Raw genomic sequence first — 18,769 nt, forward strand, 5'->3', positions numbered from 1 at the left:
CTGTAAGTGACTCATTGCTGAGGAGTCTAGAAACATCCCCCAGCTCAGAAATTACCTGAAAAATTGTTTAATCTTTACCACCTATGATACCATCTTTTGTCAAAGAGGCTGTGCTGTTAACAAAATGAGAGAGGAACGATAATCCGAAAAATAGCAAATTCCAGAGAAATCGGGACTCTTAAGAACCCTGAACGTGTGTCCACGACAGTAACTGTCGCAGAAAAATACCACCACATACAGCAAAGATGTCATTTCTCTTCCACTGCCGGGCTGCTTTGAGAAGTGCTTTAAATCAGCCTGTGACGTCTTTGCCTTTGAGAAATGTTACAGATCGAAATGTTTTTCACATGATCTAGCATGTCACCTGCCTGGCCTATAGAAGGAGAGTCTTAGAGACACAAGGTGAGCGCTTCCCAGAATCCTGAGATGATCGAGTTTGTGCTCTGCACACCCGAGTCACAGAATACTGGAATCCATCTGTCCCTGGAGTTCATTTGGGCCACCCTATCCTCATTTTACCAACGGGAAACCCAGAATAAGTGGTGCATCACACACTTACATTATTACAAGTCTGGACTAGAACCCAGGCCTCTAACCAGCTAGCTCTGGGACTCCAAGCCAAGTTCTGTCATCTCTGTGTGCTTCAGCTTCTTGCATACAAGAGGGGGACATAATATTCACACTTTGCAAGGTCAGCATGAGGATTAAAGAAGTGAGTCTGTGCAAAGTGCTAAGCATGGCATCTGGCTTACAGTGAGTGCTCCATGCTAAACCACCACCATTGCCCTCAACCGCTTACGTCACTGATCTGATGTCTCGAGGAGCTGGAGTAAACAGTCAAATGGCCTTGTTCTTAAGGACCCAGAGAACTCATGAATCGGCAGGTCATAGAATGAAGGAGGAAATTCCCCCAAATCAGCATTTCCATTACTTTTCTCACCACCAGACGTGAAGGTAGGAACTGTTTAACTGCAAATAGGGTGCAGGTATCAAATTCCTAAAAGCAGGAAGTTCTTGCCAGCCCTCCTTTGGTCTACTACATCACTGAGCACACCTGTCTTGAATGGAAAACTCCAGAACAGTGATTCTCCAGCTCTACGGTAATCATTGATATGCAGGCAGGGAACTGTCAAGCCCCAGAGATTCAGATCCAGTAGGGAAGGCTCAGGGGTCCATATCTAACAAGCTCCTGGGGTATTCCTGGAACCAGTGATTCGGGTACTAGAGTCTGAAAGCACTGCCTGGAACATGGAATCTGGGTCTCTTTCTTTACCAAAGTGATCTCCCAAGGCAGCAGTTGTTAATAAGCAAATGCCCGTGCAGAAAGCTGGGTTAGAACCAATGCCCCCCTCAGTCCTCCGTTGTGCTCCTGCATCTCCCTCCTCCCCCACAACCCAAATAATCCAAAACCTCATATTACAAAAATAAACCATGAGTGGCACCCACCTGGTTCCATCCCAGAAAATAGATTTGCTGGGAAGGAAGTGCCACTTTCTTCTCTTCGTTGCCTTTGTCACCATAGGTAATGGAGGAAGTAGGAAGTCCTTGACTACTTTGGAAGTCCACCAATCCAAAGGAAGGGGAACAGCTGTCTAGTCTGCTGCCGTCCTGGTCCCATAGCTATCCCAGAACTTCTGAAGACAGCTTATTTAAGTATAATGTATCATCTGAATGTTTTTGGCATCATATATTCATACCCCAAAGAAATGAAGGTTGCCTTTGCCTCTAGGATCCTGGAAGCATCATACCCTTCACTGGTTTTGGTGGGGCCCTACTTTAGAATCTTACCCAAGCAGACATGACCTTTGTTTCCCATCCTCCCACGCCTGTGCTCTAACACCAGCTAGTGGTATCTCCCTGAGTGGGGTCTGTGGTCCGTGTACCAGAATCACTATGGGACCTAATTTAGGATGCTGGATTTCTGGTCCCATTCTACCTCCTGATGGCAAGGTCTGAAAATCTGTAGTCTTTAAAAAGCTTCTTTGGGAATATTCATGTGTACTAAAGTTCAAGAATTTTGTCCTAAGTGACCATGGTTTGCTTCTACCTTATTCACTCACTTCGCAGGGAATTCTCACACTGTAAATAAAGGTATGATCAGAACATCCATCTTCCCTGAAGCTTGGCAGCAGCCTTCCATCTCTCTCTTGTGTTTTTGCAGGTGACTCAAAAAGGGAGTTTATGGGGCACCTGGGTGGCTCAGTTGGTTAGGCATCTGTTTTTGGTTGGGTTCGTGATCTCAGGGTCCTGGGGTTGAGCCCCGTGTCAGGCTCCTGGCTCAGCTCCTGGCTCAGCAGGGAGTCTGCTTCTCCCTCTCCCTCTGCCTGTCTTCCCACTCATGCTCCCTCTCTCTTCCCTCAAATAAATAAATAAAATCTTTTTTAAAAAGGTAATAAAGAAAAGGAGTTTACTTGGGGTACCTGGGTGGCTCAGTCCATTAGGCATCTGACTCTTGATTTCGGCTGCAGCCCTGAGCTTAGGGTCTTGGAATCGAGCCCCACCTCAGGCTTCAAGCTCAGCGGGGACTCCCCTTAAGATTCTCTCTCCCTCTCCCTTTGCCCCTCCCCCAACTCACACTCTTGTGTATGCACTCTCTCTCTAGCAAATAAATTTTAAAAAGAAAGAAAGAAAGAGAGAAAGAAAGAAAGAAAGAAAGAAAGAAAGAAAGAAAGAAAGAAAGAAAGAAAAGGAGTTTACTTGACTTGACAAACAACCTAGTGCAGGTTTCCTTCTTGTGTGTTGTTATAGTACTTTCTCTCCTAGACCAGGGTTGATGCTCCTGGAGGGCAAAAGCTATCTTCTAAACACCCACCCCTGCCCCACCCTGCCTACGTTCTGGGCACAATGCCTACAACCTCATAAGTTTATTGCCTGATTTGAATGTCATGTCAACACTTGCCTCCAACGGCTCTCTCTTCAACATCTACAAATGATCCAAGAGGAAGTAAGTTCTGATGGTGAACGCTTGACCCTCATAAGCCTTGTCTTCAAGTGTTTTCTTGAGAAGACTCATAAAGCTTCATCCATGCTTCTCACAGCCTATGAAATACAGATGGCTGCCCTATGTCTTCCAGCAGCATGCACACCTCTCCCTCCGTACCTCCTGTACATGCGTCCAAAGGGACCAATTTGTCCCAGTTTCTTGTTACACCAAGTTTCTATTAAGGGCCACCCCCATCACCACTCTGGCACTCCATGAAGTGTTTTCATTTCTTTTTTTTAATTCCTAGCATGCAGTACTTTCTCTAAAGGGACAGAGTCCAGTCTTCTCCCCATTTTAGCTAAGTTGCTAAACTGGGAGTTTTCCAGTGGTGGTTTTTGAAGAAAGAACCAGATCCAAGGAGAGACATTCTTAGCTCGATTTTAATTATTGGTAGGAACTGCTTTTTTTTTTTTTTAAGTTTGTATCTGGGAAATTATGGTGAACACAAACGTGGTATGGTGTGAAATCCCATCAAGCCAAAATGAAATTCTGTTTGTTGGCAGAATTCTGTCTTGTGGAACTCAACAAACAGTGTTTGGGATGGGAGGGCAGTGACTTTTAAAAGTTGTGGAAGGTCTTGAAGTAGGATTTTGAGTGATTAGCTTGTACCTTTTCCTTTGATTTACCAGGGTACAGGGGTTAGTCAAGTGTGAGGTGAATGGAAATTGCTTAATTTTCACAGAACAAATGTGTCAGTATCTGGTGCATGGCCAGAACTTCCAGTTAAGGGTTCAAACCCTGGTTTGTCAAATGAAGATTTTCACATGGTGTTACCATGAGTACTTTCTGGTCTTACATTGTTTGAGTGGTCACTTACCATAAGACACTTCATTATAAACAGGTAAGTGTACTTTTGTGTAAACTAACTTCAACTTATATCCTAGAGGCAGTTAACCATAAATGACTGTGTCTACTCTGTAATCTACTTTCAAGAGGTCACTGTTAAGCACTATAAATGTTGTTACCAAAATCTACTCTGTAGAGGATAGTGGCTAGCATAAGAAATGTTAGAAATAGGGGCGCCTGGGTGGCTCAGTGGGTTAAAGTCTCTGCCTTCAGCTCAGGTCATGGTCTCAGGGTCCTGGGATCAAGACCCACATTGGGCTCTCTGCTCAGCAGGGAGCCTGCTTCCCCACCTCTCTCTGCCTGCCTCTCTGACTACTTGTGATCTTTCTCTCTGTCAAAATAAATAAATAAAATCTTAAAAAAAAAAAAAAAAGAAATGTTAGAAATAACTCATTGGAGGAATGAGTGCTGTGCAAGATAAGGTTGGCCAAAGGTCATGTGAACAAATGCCCTTGCTTAGATGGGGCAGTAAATTCACTGAGCAAATTGGAAACCCACCGGGGGCCTAGAGATTCACTGTTCCTGTGTCACCCAGAATTCAACAACAAAAAAAGGAAATGGGCGAAGCAGTTGAACAGTCATGCTACAGAGGATGCCCACATGACCACAAAATCTATGAGAAGATCCTTAACTTAATAGGCATTAAGGAAATGCTATTTAAGACCACTGTGTACCCACCAGAATAGTTAAAATGAATACTGGCAAGAATATGAAGGAGCTGGCACTCTCATACTTTGATGCGGGTGGGGTAAATCAGAGCATCCACGTTGCTGAACATATAATATCGTATGAGTCCTCACTTCCACTGCTGGTATGGGTATCCAAGAGAAATATGTATGTGTGTTCACCAGAAGACATGCACCAGAGTATTCATAGAAACACGATTCCTAATAGCCCCAAGATGGAAATGACCTAAATATGTATCAACAGTAGAATGCCTTCTTCATCCCACCCTTCCAGTGCCTTCGGCTGGTGTCTGTTTCTTAATATCACACAGGCTCAAGAATTTGCTTGATTTACAAGTGGAATTTCCATTAAATTCAAAACTCCTTGCAGACCTCCTCTTGACACTCTTTAAAATCCCTTATACTCAATTATCAATGAAGCATGAAGGGATGTGCTGGAACAACCCAGAAATGGTGGGGAGAACATGCCTGGTGAAAAAATTGCAAGCCCAAGAGAGAAGATGTTTCATTATTCATTGCTATGTAGTCAACTGCCCCAAATGAGTGGCTTAAACAAGAATCATGGACATATCTCACAATTCTGTGGATATGCTGGGTTCAGCTGGTAGTTCTCTGGCTCCTCGAGGTACCAGATGGTATATCTCACGTTTGACCGGGGCTGGAATGCCCAAGATGGATTTACCGAGTATCTGAGGAGGCTGGAAGGGGGCTGGAACTCTTTCTCCAGCTAAATGGTCACACTTTGCATACAGTGACTCAGGGGTCCAGAGAGAGAAAGATAAAATTCCTAGGCTCCTTACTGTCTAAGCCTAGAACTAATGCAGCATGACTTCTGCAACATATGATTGGTCAGAGCAACTCTCAAGGTCATCCAGGATTTAAGGGGAAGAGAAATAGGCTTTACCTCTTACAGGGATGGGAGGAGTTTGCTCAGAATCATCTTTGAAAAACAATTTACCACAGGCAACAAGAGTAAGGGAGGGTAATATGGATGGGGAACCTGGATTCAAGCCAAGCCTCCACCCCTCAAGATTACCTGGCTTTTCAGTGCCTCTGTTTCCCTCCTCCCCCGATAACATAGACAGCTTGGACTAGAAAGCTGTGACATTCCTCTCGGCTCTACAAGTTGTGGTTCCACAATCCACATAAAGACTATGCCTGGTAAGATCTTCAAGTCTTCCATCATTGGTACCCCAAACCCTGCCTCCATGTCCCCCATAAAAATAATCCATAGAGTCTCTCTTTTTTTTTTAAGATTTATTTATTTATTTTAAAGCAGGAGAGCGCTGTGAGTGGGAGGAGAGGAAGGGGGGGTGGGAGAAGGAGCAGAGAAGCAGACTCCCCGCTGAGCAGGGATCCTGAGATCATTACCTGAGCCCAAACTGACTGAGCCACCCAGGTGGCCCACTGTGGGGTCTGTTTTTGCCCATTTTCCATCCCAATTAAAACTTGAAGGTCTTGTTTAAAAACACCCACAGAGGGGCGCCTGGGTGGCTTAGTGGGTTAATGCCTCTGCCTTCGGCTCAGGTCATGATCCCAGGGTCCTGGGAACGAGCCCCACACTGGGCTTGGCAGGGAGCCTGCATCCCTCTCTCTCTCTGTCTGCCTCTCTGCCTACTTGTGATCTTTCTCTCTCAAATAAATAAATAAATCTTTTTTTTTTTTAAAGAGGTTTAAAACTTCCAAATCAAAAGAGGATGAAAAGTTTATGCAAGGCAAATTTCAATTTCTTAGTGTGTTGAGAAGAATGAATCAAGAGGGATAATTGTTTTGGGGAGGTGTTTGCCTGCCATTTGAGGAAATCTTCCAGAATTTGTTAACACATTTTTCTCACTTAAAAGTAATGAAAGATGGGTGCCTGGGTGGCTCAGTGGGTTAAGCCTTGCCTTCGGCTCAGGTCATGATCTCAGGGTCCTGGGATCGAGTCCCGCATCGGGCTCTCTGCTCAGCGGGGAGCCTGCTTCCTCCTCTCTCTCTGCCTGCCTCTCTGCCTACTTGTGATCTCTCTCTGTCGAATAAATAAATAAAATCTTTAAAAAAAAAAAAAGTAATGAAAGAAAGATAAATAAATAAATAAATAAATAAATAAAAGGAATGAAAGATATAAAGCATTACAAAAAATAAAATCACCCAAATTGTCACCACACAGAAACAACCTGATTAAAAATTTTGTCTCTTTCCCTTTATGTTGTTTTTTTCTGTATATGTTTGTGGCAGAACTTGGTTCTGGGGTCTGTATCTTTCCCAAGAAACTCCAGTAAACCCTGACCAGGTAATTGGTTTGAGAAGAGGGCTTATACTAATTAATGATGTATAATGGGAATTTTGCCAGGAACTTTCTGGGAAGGATTCTCTGCTCTTAGAAAGACCTACACAAGGCAGGAACATATTTTCTGGCTTTGGACATTAGTGTGTGAGGAGTTAATGCCCAAAGTTGTTGACATGGGGAGGAACTAGTCCAACCTGTTGACAGGGCCAGAGCCAGAAAGGTGAAATGGTTTGGGTTCATAGATCATTTGGAAAGCCATCTGACTAGCCACCCAATTACTCCCTGGAGCTTCCCTACCTCCAAGTTTCATGTTCTGAGAGATCATTTATATCCTCTTCCTGTTTAAGTCACCTCTATTTATGATTTGCTATTACTGGAAACCAAAAACAATATCTTCACTGCTACCATGCATATAGAGTTGCATAAATGCATTTGAGAAAGTTTATTCCTTCACCCAACAAATAGTTTACAGGGATGCCCCACGCACTAGGCTTGAGTCACTCCGCGCACACACTTTGATTCTGCATTTCTCCACTTTACATTTTCTCTAGTCATTAAAAACTCTCTGAATATGTCATTTTAATGACTTCATTTTAATGGCTACTTTATTTAGTCATTTCCCTACTATCTGACATTTCAGTTGCTGAGGATTTTCATTATTAATAACAAAGATATGGTGAACATCAGTGTACATAATGAGTCATATTTCTGATATTTTGGGGGGACATATTTCTAAAAACAACAACAACAACAAAAAAAACAGAAAAAGATACAAAGGTTTTTAAGATGACTGAGACATTCCTAAATTGCTTTCAAGACAGTTTATGCCAATTTCTATGTCTCTGTACAGCGTTTGAGATTTTCTGCTGCATCTGAGGGCACTCATAATAGACATTTAAAAAAACATGTTTCTGGGGTTGCCCAGGTGGCTCAGTCTGGTCATGATCTCAGGGTCCTGGGATCAAGCCCCATGTTGGGCTCCCTGCTCAGTGGGGACTCTGCTTCTCCCTCTCCCAAATAAAAAAATAAAATAAAATAATTTTTAAAAATGTTTCTAGAAAGAATTGTGACTGAAGTCTATAGGATGCTTTTACCCAACAAATCAATGGCATAAAAAATGGGAGGGAATGAAAGGCTGTCAATGAATAAAGGAAACTTAAAATATATGAAGCTTGGACCTTGCCGGTGTCCTGATTCATAAAGATCTGTAAAAAGATATTTTTGAGAAATTTGAATATGGCCTAGGTATTACTGGGTTTTAAGAAATTAGTGTTAATTTTATTAGGTGTAGTAGTGTGGTTATGTTGGGAAAATAAAGTTCTTATCTGTTACAGACCCATCCTTATTTTTTACATTTATTTTTCAAGCCCCAGCATGGGACTTGAACTCACAACCCTGAGATCAAGACCTGAGCTGAGATCAAGAGTCAGATGCTCAACTAAGTGAGCTACCCAGATGCCCCAGTGCATCCTTCTTAATGGATGAAATGGTGTGATATCTGGGATTTACTTTCAAATATTCCAGCAAATCAAGAAGATGGTGTGGGATAGGAGAACCAGGATTGGCAAAATGTTAACAATTGTTGGAAGTAGGAAATGAGGGTTTATTATAGTATTTTCTCTACCTGTTGTATGTTTGAAAATAACATCATGCAGAGCTTTTCAGTGTTTTACCTTGGTTAATTTTTTTTTTTTTTTAATGTTGGTCAACAGAATAGACATAACATGCTGGGAGACTACAGGTCTGCTCTCCTCTCTTTGTGGTTTAAATGAAAAGCTCTATTGGGGTTGACTAGGACCATGGCAGTCTCTAGCTGCTTCCTTCCTGGCCCCAAAGACACCAAGGAGCCTGGTTTGGTCCCAGGAGCTCCCCCAGGGGTCACATTGAAACAGACCTGAAATGGTTCAAGGGAGCCAGAATGAAGTGGACTGCCAGGCAAGCTTCCTTGGAGTCCTTGGACTCCAAACCAAACTCATGAGCCCTTGGTCCTCAGTCAGCTAGCTCAGGCACTCCTAAACTCAGGGGTTGGACACAAATCAGATGACCTCAGGCTTGAAGCACAGAGAATAAATTATATACTGAAAAGCACCACCTGTGACAATCAGTTTCATTTGTGTGCCTGTGAAACACACGGAGACCAAAATGCATGGGGTGTAGCACATTTTTAAAACTGACTTAATTACATCACTTGTTGGGAGAGGCACACATACATTCAGAAACATGTGTTTTAGTAAATGAAAATTGTAGGGTTTCAGTATCTGATGCAAGCCAATCGCCTGATTTGGGTACTGGATTTGGCAGCCGCTGTGGTCTTGTGTCTATGTAAAGCATGAAATATAGACGCTTGGTTAATTTCCCTCCCTCAATTCTCTTGATGCTACACCTGACAGTGGCTGGCACTCACTCAGCACAGTCAGGTGGAAAGAGCACAAGAGTGAGAGACAAACCTAGGTTCTAATTCTGACTTTATACCTTTAGGCAAGTTACTTAGCTTCTGTAGTCTTCTTCTCATCTGTCAAATGGGACTCCTAGACTAATACTAAACACCCAGCTCCCCAGCAAGGGTGCAAGGAGGCAGTGATACTCGGCAGAGAGCAGACCTTTGGTGATGCTTGTGTCTTTTTCCCCCAAGAGGGACCTGGAAGGTTCTTATTTCCTGTTCCAGGCATCCCTAATGTTCAGTGTTATGGTGATCAAAAAAGGGAAGGCTTTCTATGAAAAAATCCTGTGTTATGAGCTTCCACACTTTTAATCTTTGAGAGCAGTAGATGCTGTAGAAACCCTTCTCCCTGCAGACCATTCGAGGCTGCCTCCCAGTGCTTCCCCCGCACTCCCACGTAGGCCGTTTGCTGTCGTTTTGCTGATTGAAAAAATGGCGGCTCCCAGTTCAATATGGTAGGTGATCAAAACTCGTGGCCTCTCTGTTCTTTAATCAAATTGTATGCTTTAAAACCAAATAAACAAGACAGAATCTAGAAATTTTAAATCCCTGGAACATGTCCCCACATCACCTAGATGTGTCATTCATTGGAAGTCCATTGACCAAGCTTGTCAGTTGGCTTTGGTCATGAACCGGTATGTCACTCATGCCAAGTGAGGTGACTTTCGGGCTGCTGAAGCCAGATAACTCTGTCATGCCTTTATTTTGGCCCTTGACTTTTCTATTCCTTGCTTTGTAGATATCAGTTTGTTTGTCCTAGCATGGATGTGAGGTTCCTTGAGGTCAAGGACCTTGTCCGGCTAATCATTGTATGGCCCAAAACACTTAGTGCTGGCCCTTGAATTTCACAGGTGCTTAATAAATTACTGTTGTCAACTTTGGCTGAGAGCTATACCTAACTTCCCTACTCTCCCAGACTAAAATTATTAAGTCACCTCTAGGATCAGAAAGGAATATTTTGGAGAAGCAAACATTTGCCCATTTAAATCTTGTGCCACATGAGAAAGCTCTCCTCTGATTGTTGACAAGAACCTCCCTCTCCCCCTCCCTTGCTGTTTCTGGCTTTCCCCATTTTCAATGCCTTTATTCAGTTCCTGGAATATTGTTGGGTCAATAAAAGGCCCTGGATAAATGTTTCTCTTTTTTTTCCTGCTTGTTGCCTCAGTTTTGCCTCCACTGATAAAAGTTGTGAGACCCATCTGGCCTTATGGCTTTGGGGCAAGGGCTCTATCCTTCATATTTCATTTCTTAGTGCAGAAAGATTTGCAAGTTTCACTGCTTCACTGAGCCAGAAGAGGTGTCCCAACATCCGAGGATAACCAGGAAGTAATTACTCGACACCTTAGTTCTCCTCAGTGTTCTTTGGCCTGGGAGAGAAAGACATTGCTCTCAGCTCAGTCATTAAACTCAGTCAGTTTTTTCTAAATTCTCCACTCTTACAACCACCTTGTTACAACTTGAGCTTGAGAATAAGAATGAAAGATACTAATCAGAGAGAACACAGCAAAGACAGAAGTATTTCTTTTTTTTTTTAAGATTTATTTATTTATTTAAGAGAGGCAGGGGAGTGGGGTGGGAGCAGAGGGAGAGGGAGAGAGAGAATCTCAAGCCGGCTCCACACTGACCATGCAGCCCAACACAGGGCTTGATCTCACCACCCTGAGATCACAACCTGAGCTGAAACCAAGAGTCAGATGTTCAACCAACAGAGCCCCCCAGGTGCCCCAAGACAAAATATTTCTTTACATAATGAAGATACCTAATAAGTGAAACCTGCAGTGCCAACAGTTGCAGGGCGAGTTCCCAGGGAAGAGGTGAGGCTCTACTCTTCTCTCTACCATTAGGGTCCATAACCATAACTTCCAATGGAAGTATCTCTAGCCCCTCGCTCCTTCCTTACCACATCATCCTGTCCCATCCAGCTAAAAAGCTAGATTCACCATCTTCCTCCAGTCTTCTGGTTATAGGCTGTTAACAGGGTCTATTCATGTAGACCCTTCTGGGTTGTGGAAGGAAAATCAAATTGAATTGAAAAACCAGATGGTAACACAGTATGTATAGCTAGGTGTTTGGGAAGGGTGACCCCTTGGCTCTCTGCCCAAGGACAGCAGGAGGTCATGACCCCAGAAAGCCCCCACACAGCAAGGTTTGACCTGACCACTTCCCAGCATGCACTGGGAAGCAGCCATGGGCAGCTGTTGCAACGAAGTAAAGTTTTGGCTTGGGGACAAGTAGGTTGTCATCAGGAAAGAGGAAAAGGTTGAGTCCACAAGATCCCAGTGATGGGGCCCAAGTTAGGAACCTGAACTTGATAATAAAGAAAAAATGGAAACAAGAAGGTTTGGGTTGAATGAAAGGCTGAACCCAGGGAGGCAAGCTCAGTACTTATTTTTTGAATGGCATTTGTATTCAGAGTCTTTGATGCCCGTCCCCTCAAACAAATCAGACTTCTTGTGGTTACAGAATCATTTGCTTAGAAGGATTCCATGTTCCTTGGGGTGAGCTGACCCCAAGCACCACTCAGTGAGAAACACCGAGTGAATCACTGCTCTTCTCTTTTCCTTGGTGTTCTTAGTGATGCCTATTGTCCTGGAGGTGGTATTCTTAGCAACATGTCTGTGTGCATGGGTAGAAAGGTCAAGAAGGTAGAAATTGTGAGCAGTAAGAGGTAAAGGCAATAGAGATGTTTTCTATTTGATCAAACCATAAAAATCAACACCTTAGTGTTCACTCCCAAAATAGAAGGTATATGTTTGAAGAATTTTGTTCAAAAGATGAGAACATCTTGAACAAATTTCTCATTTCTACAGATGCTAGGATTGGCTGTTTCTCCACCTCGAACACTACTATCACCACCACCACCACTATACACACACACACACACACACACACACACACACACCTCTCCTTGCCTGCCTAACTCCTCTGTAGCTTTCAAGTATCCCTGCTTAGTCTTTCTAGAACCTCAAGTCTGAGAAGGGTTCCACTCTTGGCTGCTGCCATAGGACACTGTACTTCCTCCAGCACAACACCTACACAGTGTAGTAATCACCTCACAAGGCTAGAGCTCCATGAAGGCAGGGACCAGATCTGGCTTTTCTACAGTCCAATCCCTAGTTCCTGGAATGGCACCAAATAAGTATTTATGCAATAAATGAATTTTGATGAGTCTCTGTGTAAGCCGATTTTCTGTATGAACCTTTGTCTGAACGGTGTCCACTGAGTATGGGTGTTCGGGTTGTGTACTGTATAGGACATCTAGCTGAATCCGGAGGGGAGGCTTGAAATCCAGCTCACATTTTCATCACCCAGACATTTTTTTGCTGCCTGTATCCACCTGGAGGAAGATGTGCCTTTTTCTGATTTACACAGTGGCCCCATACAAGCTTTCAACAGCGCAGCTCTGAACAACACTGAGTGTCTTCAAAAGGAAATGAGAGCTCTCCCCTTTGTTCCTAGAAAGGCTAGGAGTGAGTACTTTATGTAGCTGTTTCTTCAGGTCCTTTGCTGACCATGACAGCTAAAACCCTGACTGCGTTCCCTCACTCTTCTCTCCTCTGATTTTTGTCTCCTGCAGGGTTTGGGATGACAACTCCAGGGACAGTAGGAGGAAAAATCTTTTTGATCTTTTATGGTCTCATTGGGTGTGCAAGCACCATCTTGTTCTTCAACCTCTTCCTGGAGCGCCTCATCACCGTCATCGCCTACATCATGAAGTCATGCCACCAGCGGCAGCTCCAGAGGCGAGGGGCCCTGCCCCAGGACAGCCTGAAGAACTCCAGCAGGAGCGAGGCAGATAGCTTGGCCGGCTGGAAGCCCTCCGTGTACTATGTGATGCTGATCCTCTGCGTGGCCTCCCTCCTCATCTCCTGCTGTGCCTCAGCCATGTACACCTCCATCGAAGGCTGGAGCTACTTCGACTCACTCTACTTTTGCTTTGTGGCCTTCAGCACCATTGGCTTCGGAGACTTTGTCAGCAGCCAGAACGCCCAGTATGACAGCCAAGATCTCTACCGCTTCGCCAACTTCATGTTCATCCTCATGGGCGTCTGCTGCATCTACTCCTTGTTCAATGTCATCTCCATCATCATCAAACAGTCCGTGAACTGGATCCTGAGGAAAATGGATGGGGGGTGCTGTCAACAATGCCAGAGGAAACTCCTCCCATCACGGAGGAATGTGGTCATGCCAGGCAATGTCCAGAACAGGTGCAACATCTCCATAGACACGGACGGGGTGATGGACAGTGACACAGATGGGCGGCGACTCTCAGGGGAGATGATCTCCATGAAGGACTTCTTGGCCGCCAACAAGGTCTCGCTGGCCATCCTCCAGAAGCAGCTGTCGGAGACAGCCAACGGCTGCCCCCCCCAGGCCAGCGTGCTGTCCCGGGACAACGAGTTCTCAGGCGGGGTGGGGGCCTTTGCGATCATGAACAACAGGCTGGCAGAGACCAGTGGGGACAGGTAGGAGAGAAGACTGGACACTGGGCGTGGGGACCGGGAGAGTGGACATACTGGAGCTGTCCCATCACCCTCTGAAGACCCAGCCATAGAAAGCTTTTCTCCTCTAAGGTCTAAATCGGTTCTAAGAATGAATCACCAAAGCAGCCCAAGACCTTGGCCCTGTTCCTTTACCCATATGCCTCCAGGATTTGAACTGCCAAAGGGAGGGAGGGTTTAAGTAAGCCTCTGTTTCCTGCTGCTCTGTTCTTCATTTGGAAATAAAAATCCCAAACGAAGGTTATCCCGTTCCTATGGAGTCCTGATTCTGTGAAACCAGATTCTCCACCCTTCCCTGCCCTTTCGAACTAGTGGGGGGAATGTCTCACCTGACATCTGGGCCCTGGGCTTCCTTCAGAACAGATTTGTCCCCAGTGGCACAGATAGGGAAGTCACCTGTTCTATTCACTGTGTCTGCTTCTCTGCTTTTTGCTTTTCCTTTCTTTTATTGTTAAGATCTTAATGCCAGGGGCACCTGGGTGGCTCAGTGGGTTAAGCCTCTGCCTTCGGCTCAGGTCATGATCCCAGGGTCCTGGGATCGAGCCCCACATTGCGCTCTCTGCTCTGCAGGGAACCTGCTTCCTCCTCTCTCTCTGCCTGCCTCTCTGCCTACTTGTGATCTCTGTCAGATAAAGAAAAAATCTTTAAAAAAAAAAAAAAAAGATCTTAATGCTGGGCTAAGGTGTCTGTGGGACCTCCGTGTGGTAAGAAAATGGAATTCAGCTTCAGACCTTGAAACTGTAGCCAAGTAGTGGAGAGACACACTATTGTAATGAAAGAATATAGTTTACTCTTCTCCCTCCAAATGGTCGCAGAGACCCTGTCATTTTTTTTTTTTTTTTTAAACCAGGGCTTGGGGCCTATTGCAGAGATAATGGCTGACTATTTACTAGAACTGAAAGTTGAATAAATCCTCGCTTTATTAACTAAGATGACATGAGTGCTCCTTATGGACGGTGGGGCTTAGGGACAGGGAGTACCTAATTAAACGGGCATTTATTGTGCTCAGAGAAAAAGGAAACACCAAGAAATTAATGCTTAGGGATACGAGCATCATCTTGGCTTCTCGGCTGGAGAAACATTCTAGGCCAGATAAGAAAATTTGGCTTCTCCTGTCCTTTGTTTCGGTTCTGCCTTCTGGGATTGTAACAAGTCTAGTTACATAACCTCCGGAGCCAGTCAAATGTCCATGCTGGGAACAAAGGCTGTTGATCTTCATAAATTCAGGAGAGAACCTTTTGAGGTTTGGGAGCAATGTTAATAAGAGGTAGTTGTTGATTTTATAAGATAAGGATGGTACACGCAGCTATTTTAGAAATGAAAAAGGTCGGGCCTCAGGAGAAAAGCAAGCAGAGAACTGTGTCTAATGAAACCGAGATAAGCAGAAAGCATTAGAGCCAGGAGGACCTTGGGAAGCATCCCATACAACTTTCTTGTGTTTTAGACACAAGAACTCTGAACTCTTCAGGCTGCCAGCGAACACCTCAGGGAACCCAAGTGTCCCGACGGGGACATCCAGGCTCGTCACCCATGTTTCACACAACTTCAGAGCCCTCCTCTGCTCTGTCTTCGGCTGAGCTGCCTTTCCTTCCAGCTGGCAAACCTAAATATTTTCTTTACAATGCCAAAAGTATGCAAGAACAGGGGTCTCATAAGCAGCAGCCCTGGGCTTTGAACGAAGGGCAGTGCAGCTCCAAAGTCAGAGATCTTCATGACTTACCTTGTATTTCTATTAAAGGGAGGCATTCTGGAGCTATTCCAAAGCCCTCAGGAAGAACTTCAGGCTGCAAACCAAGCTCCCCAGGGGCTCTGCCCTGCTCGAAGCATCATGGGGATAGGGAGAGGATCTGGGTCCCTGTTCTGTGAGATTTCTTGATCTCCACATTCCAGGTACAGGGATTGACACAAAGGTCCTTGCTTCTCCGACCCATGTCCCTAGACCTCAGGGGTGTGCCTGGGGGCCAAGGAGCATGGGTGTAAGTGAGTGTCATCTTCCTAGAAGGTCAGTGTACTAAATGATTTTGGCAGAGAGATGTAGTATCAAAACACGTGCCTCTATTTAAACAGGATCCAAAACTGGAATAAACTTCTGAGTTAGCCCTGAAAAAGTTTTTTGAACTTTCGTTTTCTCGGGGAGTCTTCTCAAGGTCTTGGGAGAATGAGTTTGTTTTTGCTCAGGGTTGAGGTTCCCTGGTGGAAACATTTGAGAACCAGTGTAAGGAGTGAAGTGTGGCACATTTACAATGGATGATGGGAATAACATTTGCCCCCCAAAATGGCAAACTAGGAATTTATGTATTTAAGCCTCTCTGTAGTTATTCTTAGGCATGAACAGTTCACAAGGGAATTTCTAGGTAGTAATATAAAACTGGAGTTCAAAATCCAGAGCCCACAAATCCTTTAACATTGTTGCCTATGTACAGGAACCCCTTGGAGGTACTGGGGGTTAGTTTCCAGAACTCCACAATACAGTAAATACTGAAATAAAGCCAGTCAAAGGAACTTTTTGGTTTCCCTGTACAGATGAAAGTTGTGTGTACGACATACTATCATACATTAAATATGCAATGGCATTTGTCATTTTCAAAAGTACATACCCTAATTTAAAAATACTTTATTGCTGGGGCACCTGGGTGGCTCAGTGGGTTAAAGCCTCTGCCTTCAGCTCAGGTCATGATCCCAGGGTCCTGGCATCAGGCCCCGCGTAGGGCTCTCTCTTCATTGGGGAGCCTGCTTCCCCCTCTCTCTCTCTGCCTCCCTCTCTGCCTACTTGTGATCTCTGTCTGTCAAATAAATAAATAAAATATTTTTTAAAATACTTTATTGCTAAAAAATGCTGACTGTCATCTAAGCTTTCAGCGAGTTATAATCTTTTTGCTGGTGGAAGTTCTTGCCTCGATGTCAATGGCTAGCGGCTGATCAGGGTGGTGGTTGCTAAAGGCTGGGGTGGGGAGGGGTCCTGTGACAATTTCTTAAAAAGACAGCAGTAAAATGTGCTGCATTGATTGACTCTTTTTTTCACAAACAATTTCTCAATGGCGCGTGATGCTGTTGGATAGCATTTTACCCACAGTAGAGCTTCCAAAACTGGAGTCAGTCCTCTCAAACCCTGCTGCTGCTTTCTCAACAGTTTCTGAATGCTTTGTTGTTATTTGAACAAGCCTTTGGTGTCTTCACCAGGAATAGATTCCATCTCCAGAAACAACTTTCTTTGTTCATCCATAAGAAGCAACTCTTTATCCATTAAGGGTCTTTTGTTATTTTAATTTTTTTTTTTTACAGACTTTATGTAGTTTTAAGTAAGCTCTACACCCAGTGTGGGGCTTGAAGTCATGATGCTGAGATCAAGAATCACCTGCTGTACCAACTGAACCATCCAGGTACCCTTCATCCATTAAAATTGCAACAATGCAGTCACATCTTCAGGCTCCCCTTCTAATTCTGGTTCTCTTGCCAGTTCCACCTCTGTACTCAGAACACACCCAACATCTATCGATTAAGTTCGCCATCTTCTATGAGCACAGTTTGTGGCACCCTTAGACAATTACAATAGTAACATCAAAGATCACTGATCACAGATCATCCTTACAAAAATAATAATAAAAAGGTTTGAAATAGTGCAAAGATTACCAAAATCTGACACAAAGACACTAAATGAACAAATGCTGTTGGAAAAATGGCACCAATAGACTTGCTCAATGCAGGGTTGCCACAAACCTTCAACTGATTAAAAAAAAAAAGTGATATCTGGGGCCCCCTGGGTGGCTCGATTAGGAGTCTGACTCTCTGTTTCGGCTCAGGTCATGATCTCAGGGTTGTGAGACTGAGTCCCATGTCAGGCTCCGTGCTCAGCGGGGAGTCTGCTCAAGATTCTCTCTCTCCCTCTGCTCCTCCCCACCACGTGCGTTCTCTCTCTCTCTCTCTCTCTCTCTCTCTCTCTCACTAAAAATAAAAATAAATAAATCTTTTTTAAAAAGCACCATGATATCTGCAAAGGTAAGAAAGTGAGGTGTGGTACAATGAGGTGTCCTATACACATGGACATCATAGGGAGCACATGCATGTACATACATGTACATTTTCCTGCATACTCAACTTTACTGTTTTCTTCATGTTTCCAAGGAGTCCTTCCATCTTCCCTAGAGTTAGAATGTTTATTGCTATTTCCTCTTGTCACCTTTGTCCCCACACTGCCTGTCCCTAACCTTCCTTATCAATTCTCTCTGTCCCCTTCTCTGGACTATGTCACATGGCCTCCCCATCAGAAATCACGTTCTTCTGCCCTTACAGCTTACTGGCCAAGAGGAGAGTGACTGTTTGCAGAAGGCATTGAAATTGGCCCGAGTCCTTCGGTTCGGGAGCTCAGAGTCTTCCCTGAGTGATGAAGGGACCCATTGACTCGAAATCCAGGAAGCTTTTGGGCTTCATCCATGGCTGGGCTCACAGCTAGCCTGTCTTGAGTTCTCTTTGATGCTCTGATCATGAACTGGCCTTTCATGAGGAGGCCTCAGAGCCAAGACATGGAGTGTCTCATGGGACCCTCACCCCATATCATTAGCACAAGTTTGGGGGTATTTCCATGCTGCCTGAAATGTTATCTTCTTAATGTTTTAATCAGTTCATCAGTTCTTAATTAATTTTATCTTAAAAAGAAATTTGTCTCACTAACTAAATGGGGGGCTTTTATCACTTACTATAAATAGAAAATACAGCCACTGTAAAAATCAATAAAATGAAGACAAAACTATGTTATTAAATTCTAGCCAGATCCTGTATCCTAGAGAAAACTCTAAACTGGAGACCTTTTCTCTTGGTTACAAATGCAGACTGGCAAGTGTGGGGGAGGTGTGAAAGACACTAGCACCAAACAGAATTTGTAGTGCAACCACAAGGACTGGAAGAGTATGAGAAAGGGGATAACTTCCTCACTATGTGCTTTGATGTGAATTCATTCCAAGCCTGAGGGCCTCTAAAATCATTTCATCCTCACCCAAATCATTGGTGCACATCCCACATTGGGGGCTACATAGAAGTCACAAAGTA

General features: G+C 44.2%; 1 protein-coding gene across 1 annotated transcript in view; it reads left to right on the forward strand.

The window, feature by feature from the left end:
- Nucleotides 1-14,231, forward strand: part of KCNK13 (potassium two pore domain channel subfamily K member 13) — a 106,913-nt gene extending 92,682 nt beyond the window's left edge. The window contains exon 2 of the mRNA XM_082733925.1: nt 12,802-14,231. Coding sequence (XP_082590051.1) covers nt 12,802-13,694 — 893 coding nt within the window. The 3' untranslated portion in view covers nt 13,695-14,231. The remainder of the gene's footprint in view (nt 1-12,801) is intronic.
- The last annotated feature ends 4,538 nt before the right edge of the window (nt 14,232-18,769 follow it).

The sequence above is a fragment of the Mustela nivalis genome (assembly GCF_964662115.1).
Source record: "Mustela nivalis genome assembly, chromosome: 6".
Taxonomy (NCBI): Eukaryota; Metazoa; Chordata; class Mammalia; order Carnivora; family Mustelidae; genus Mustela; species Mustela nivalis.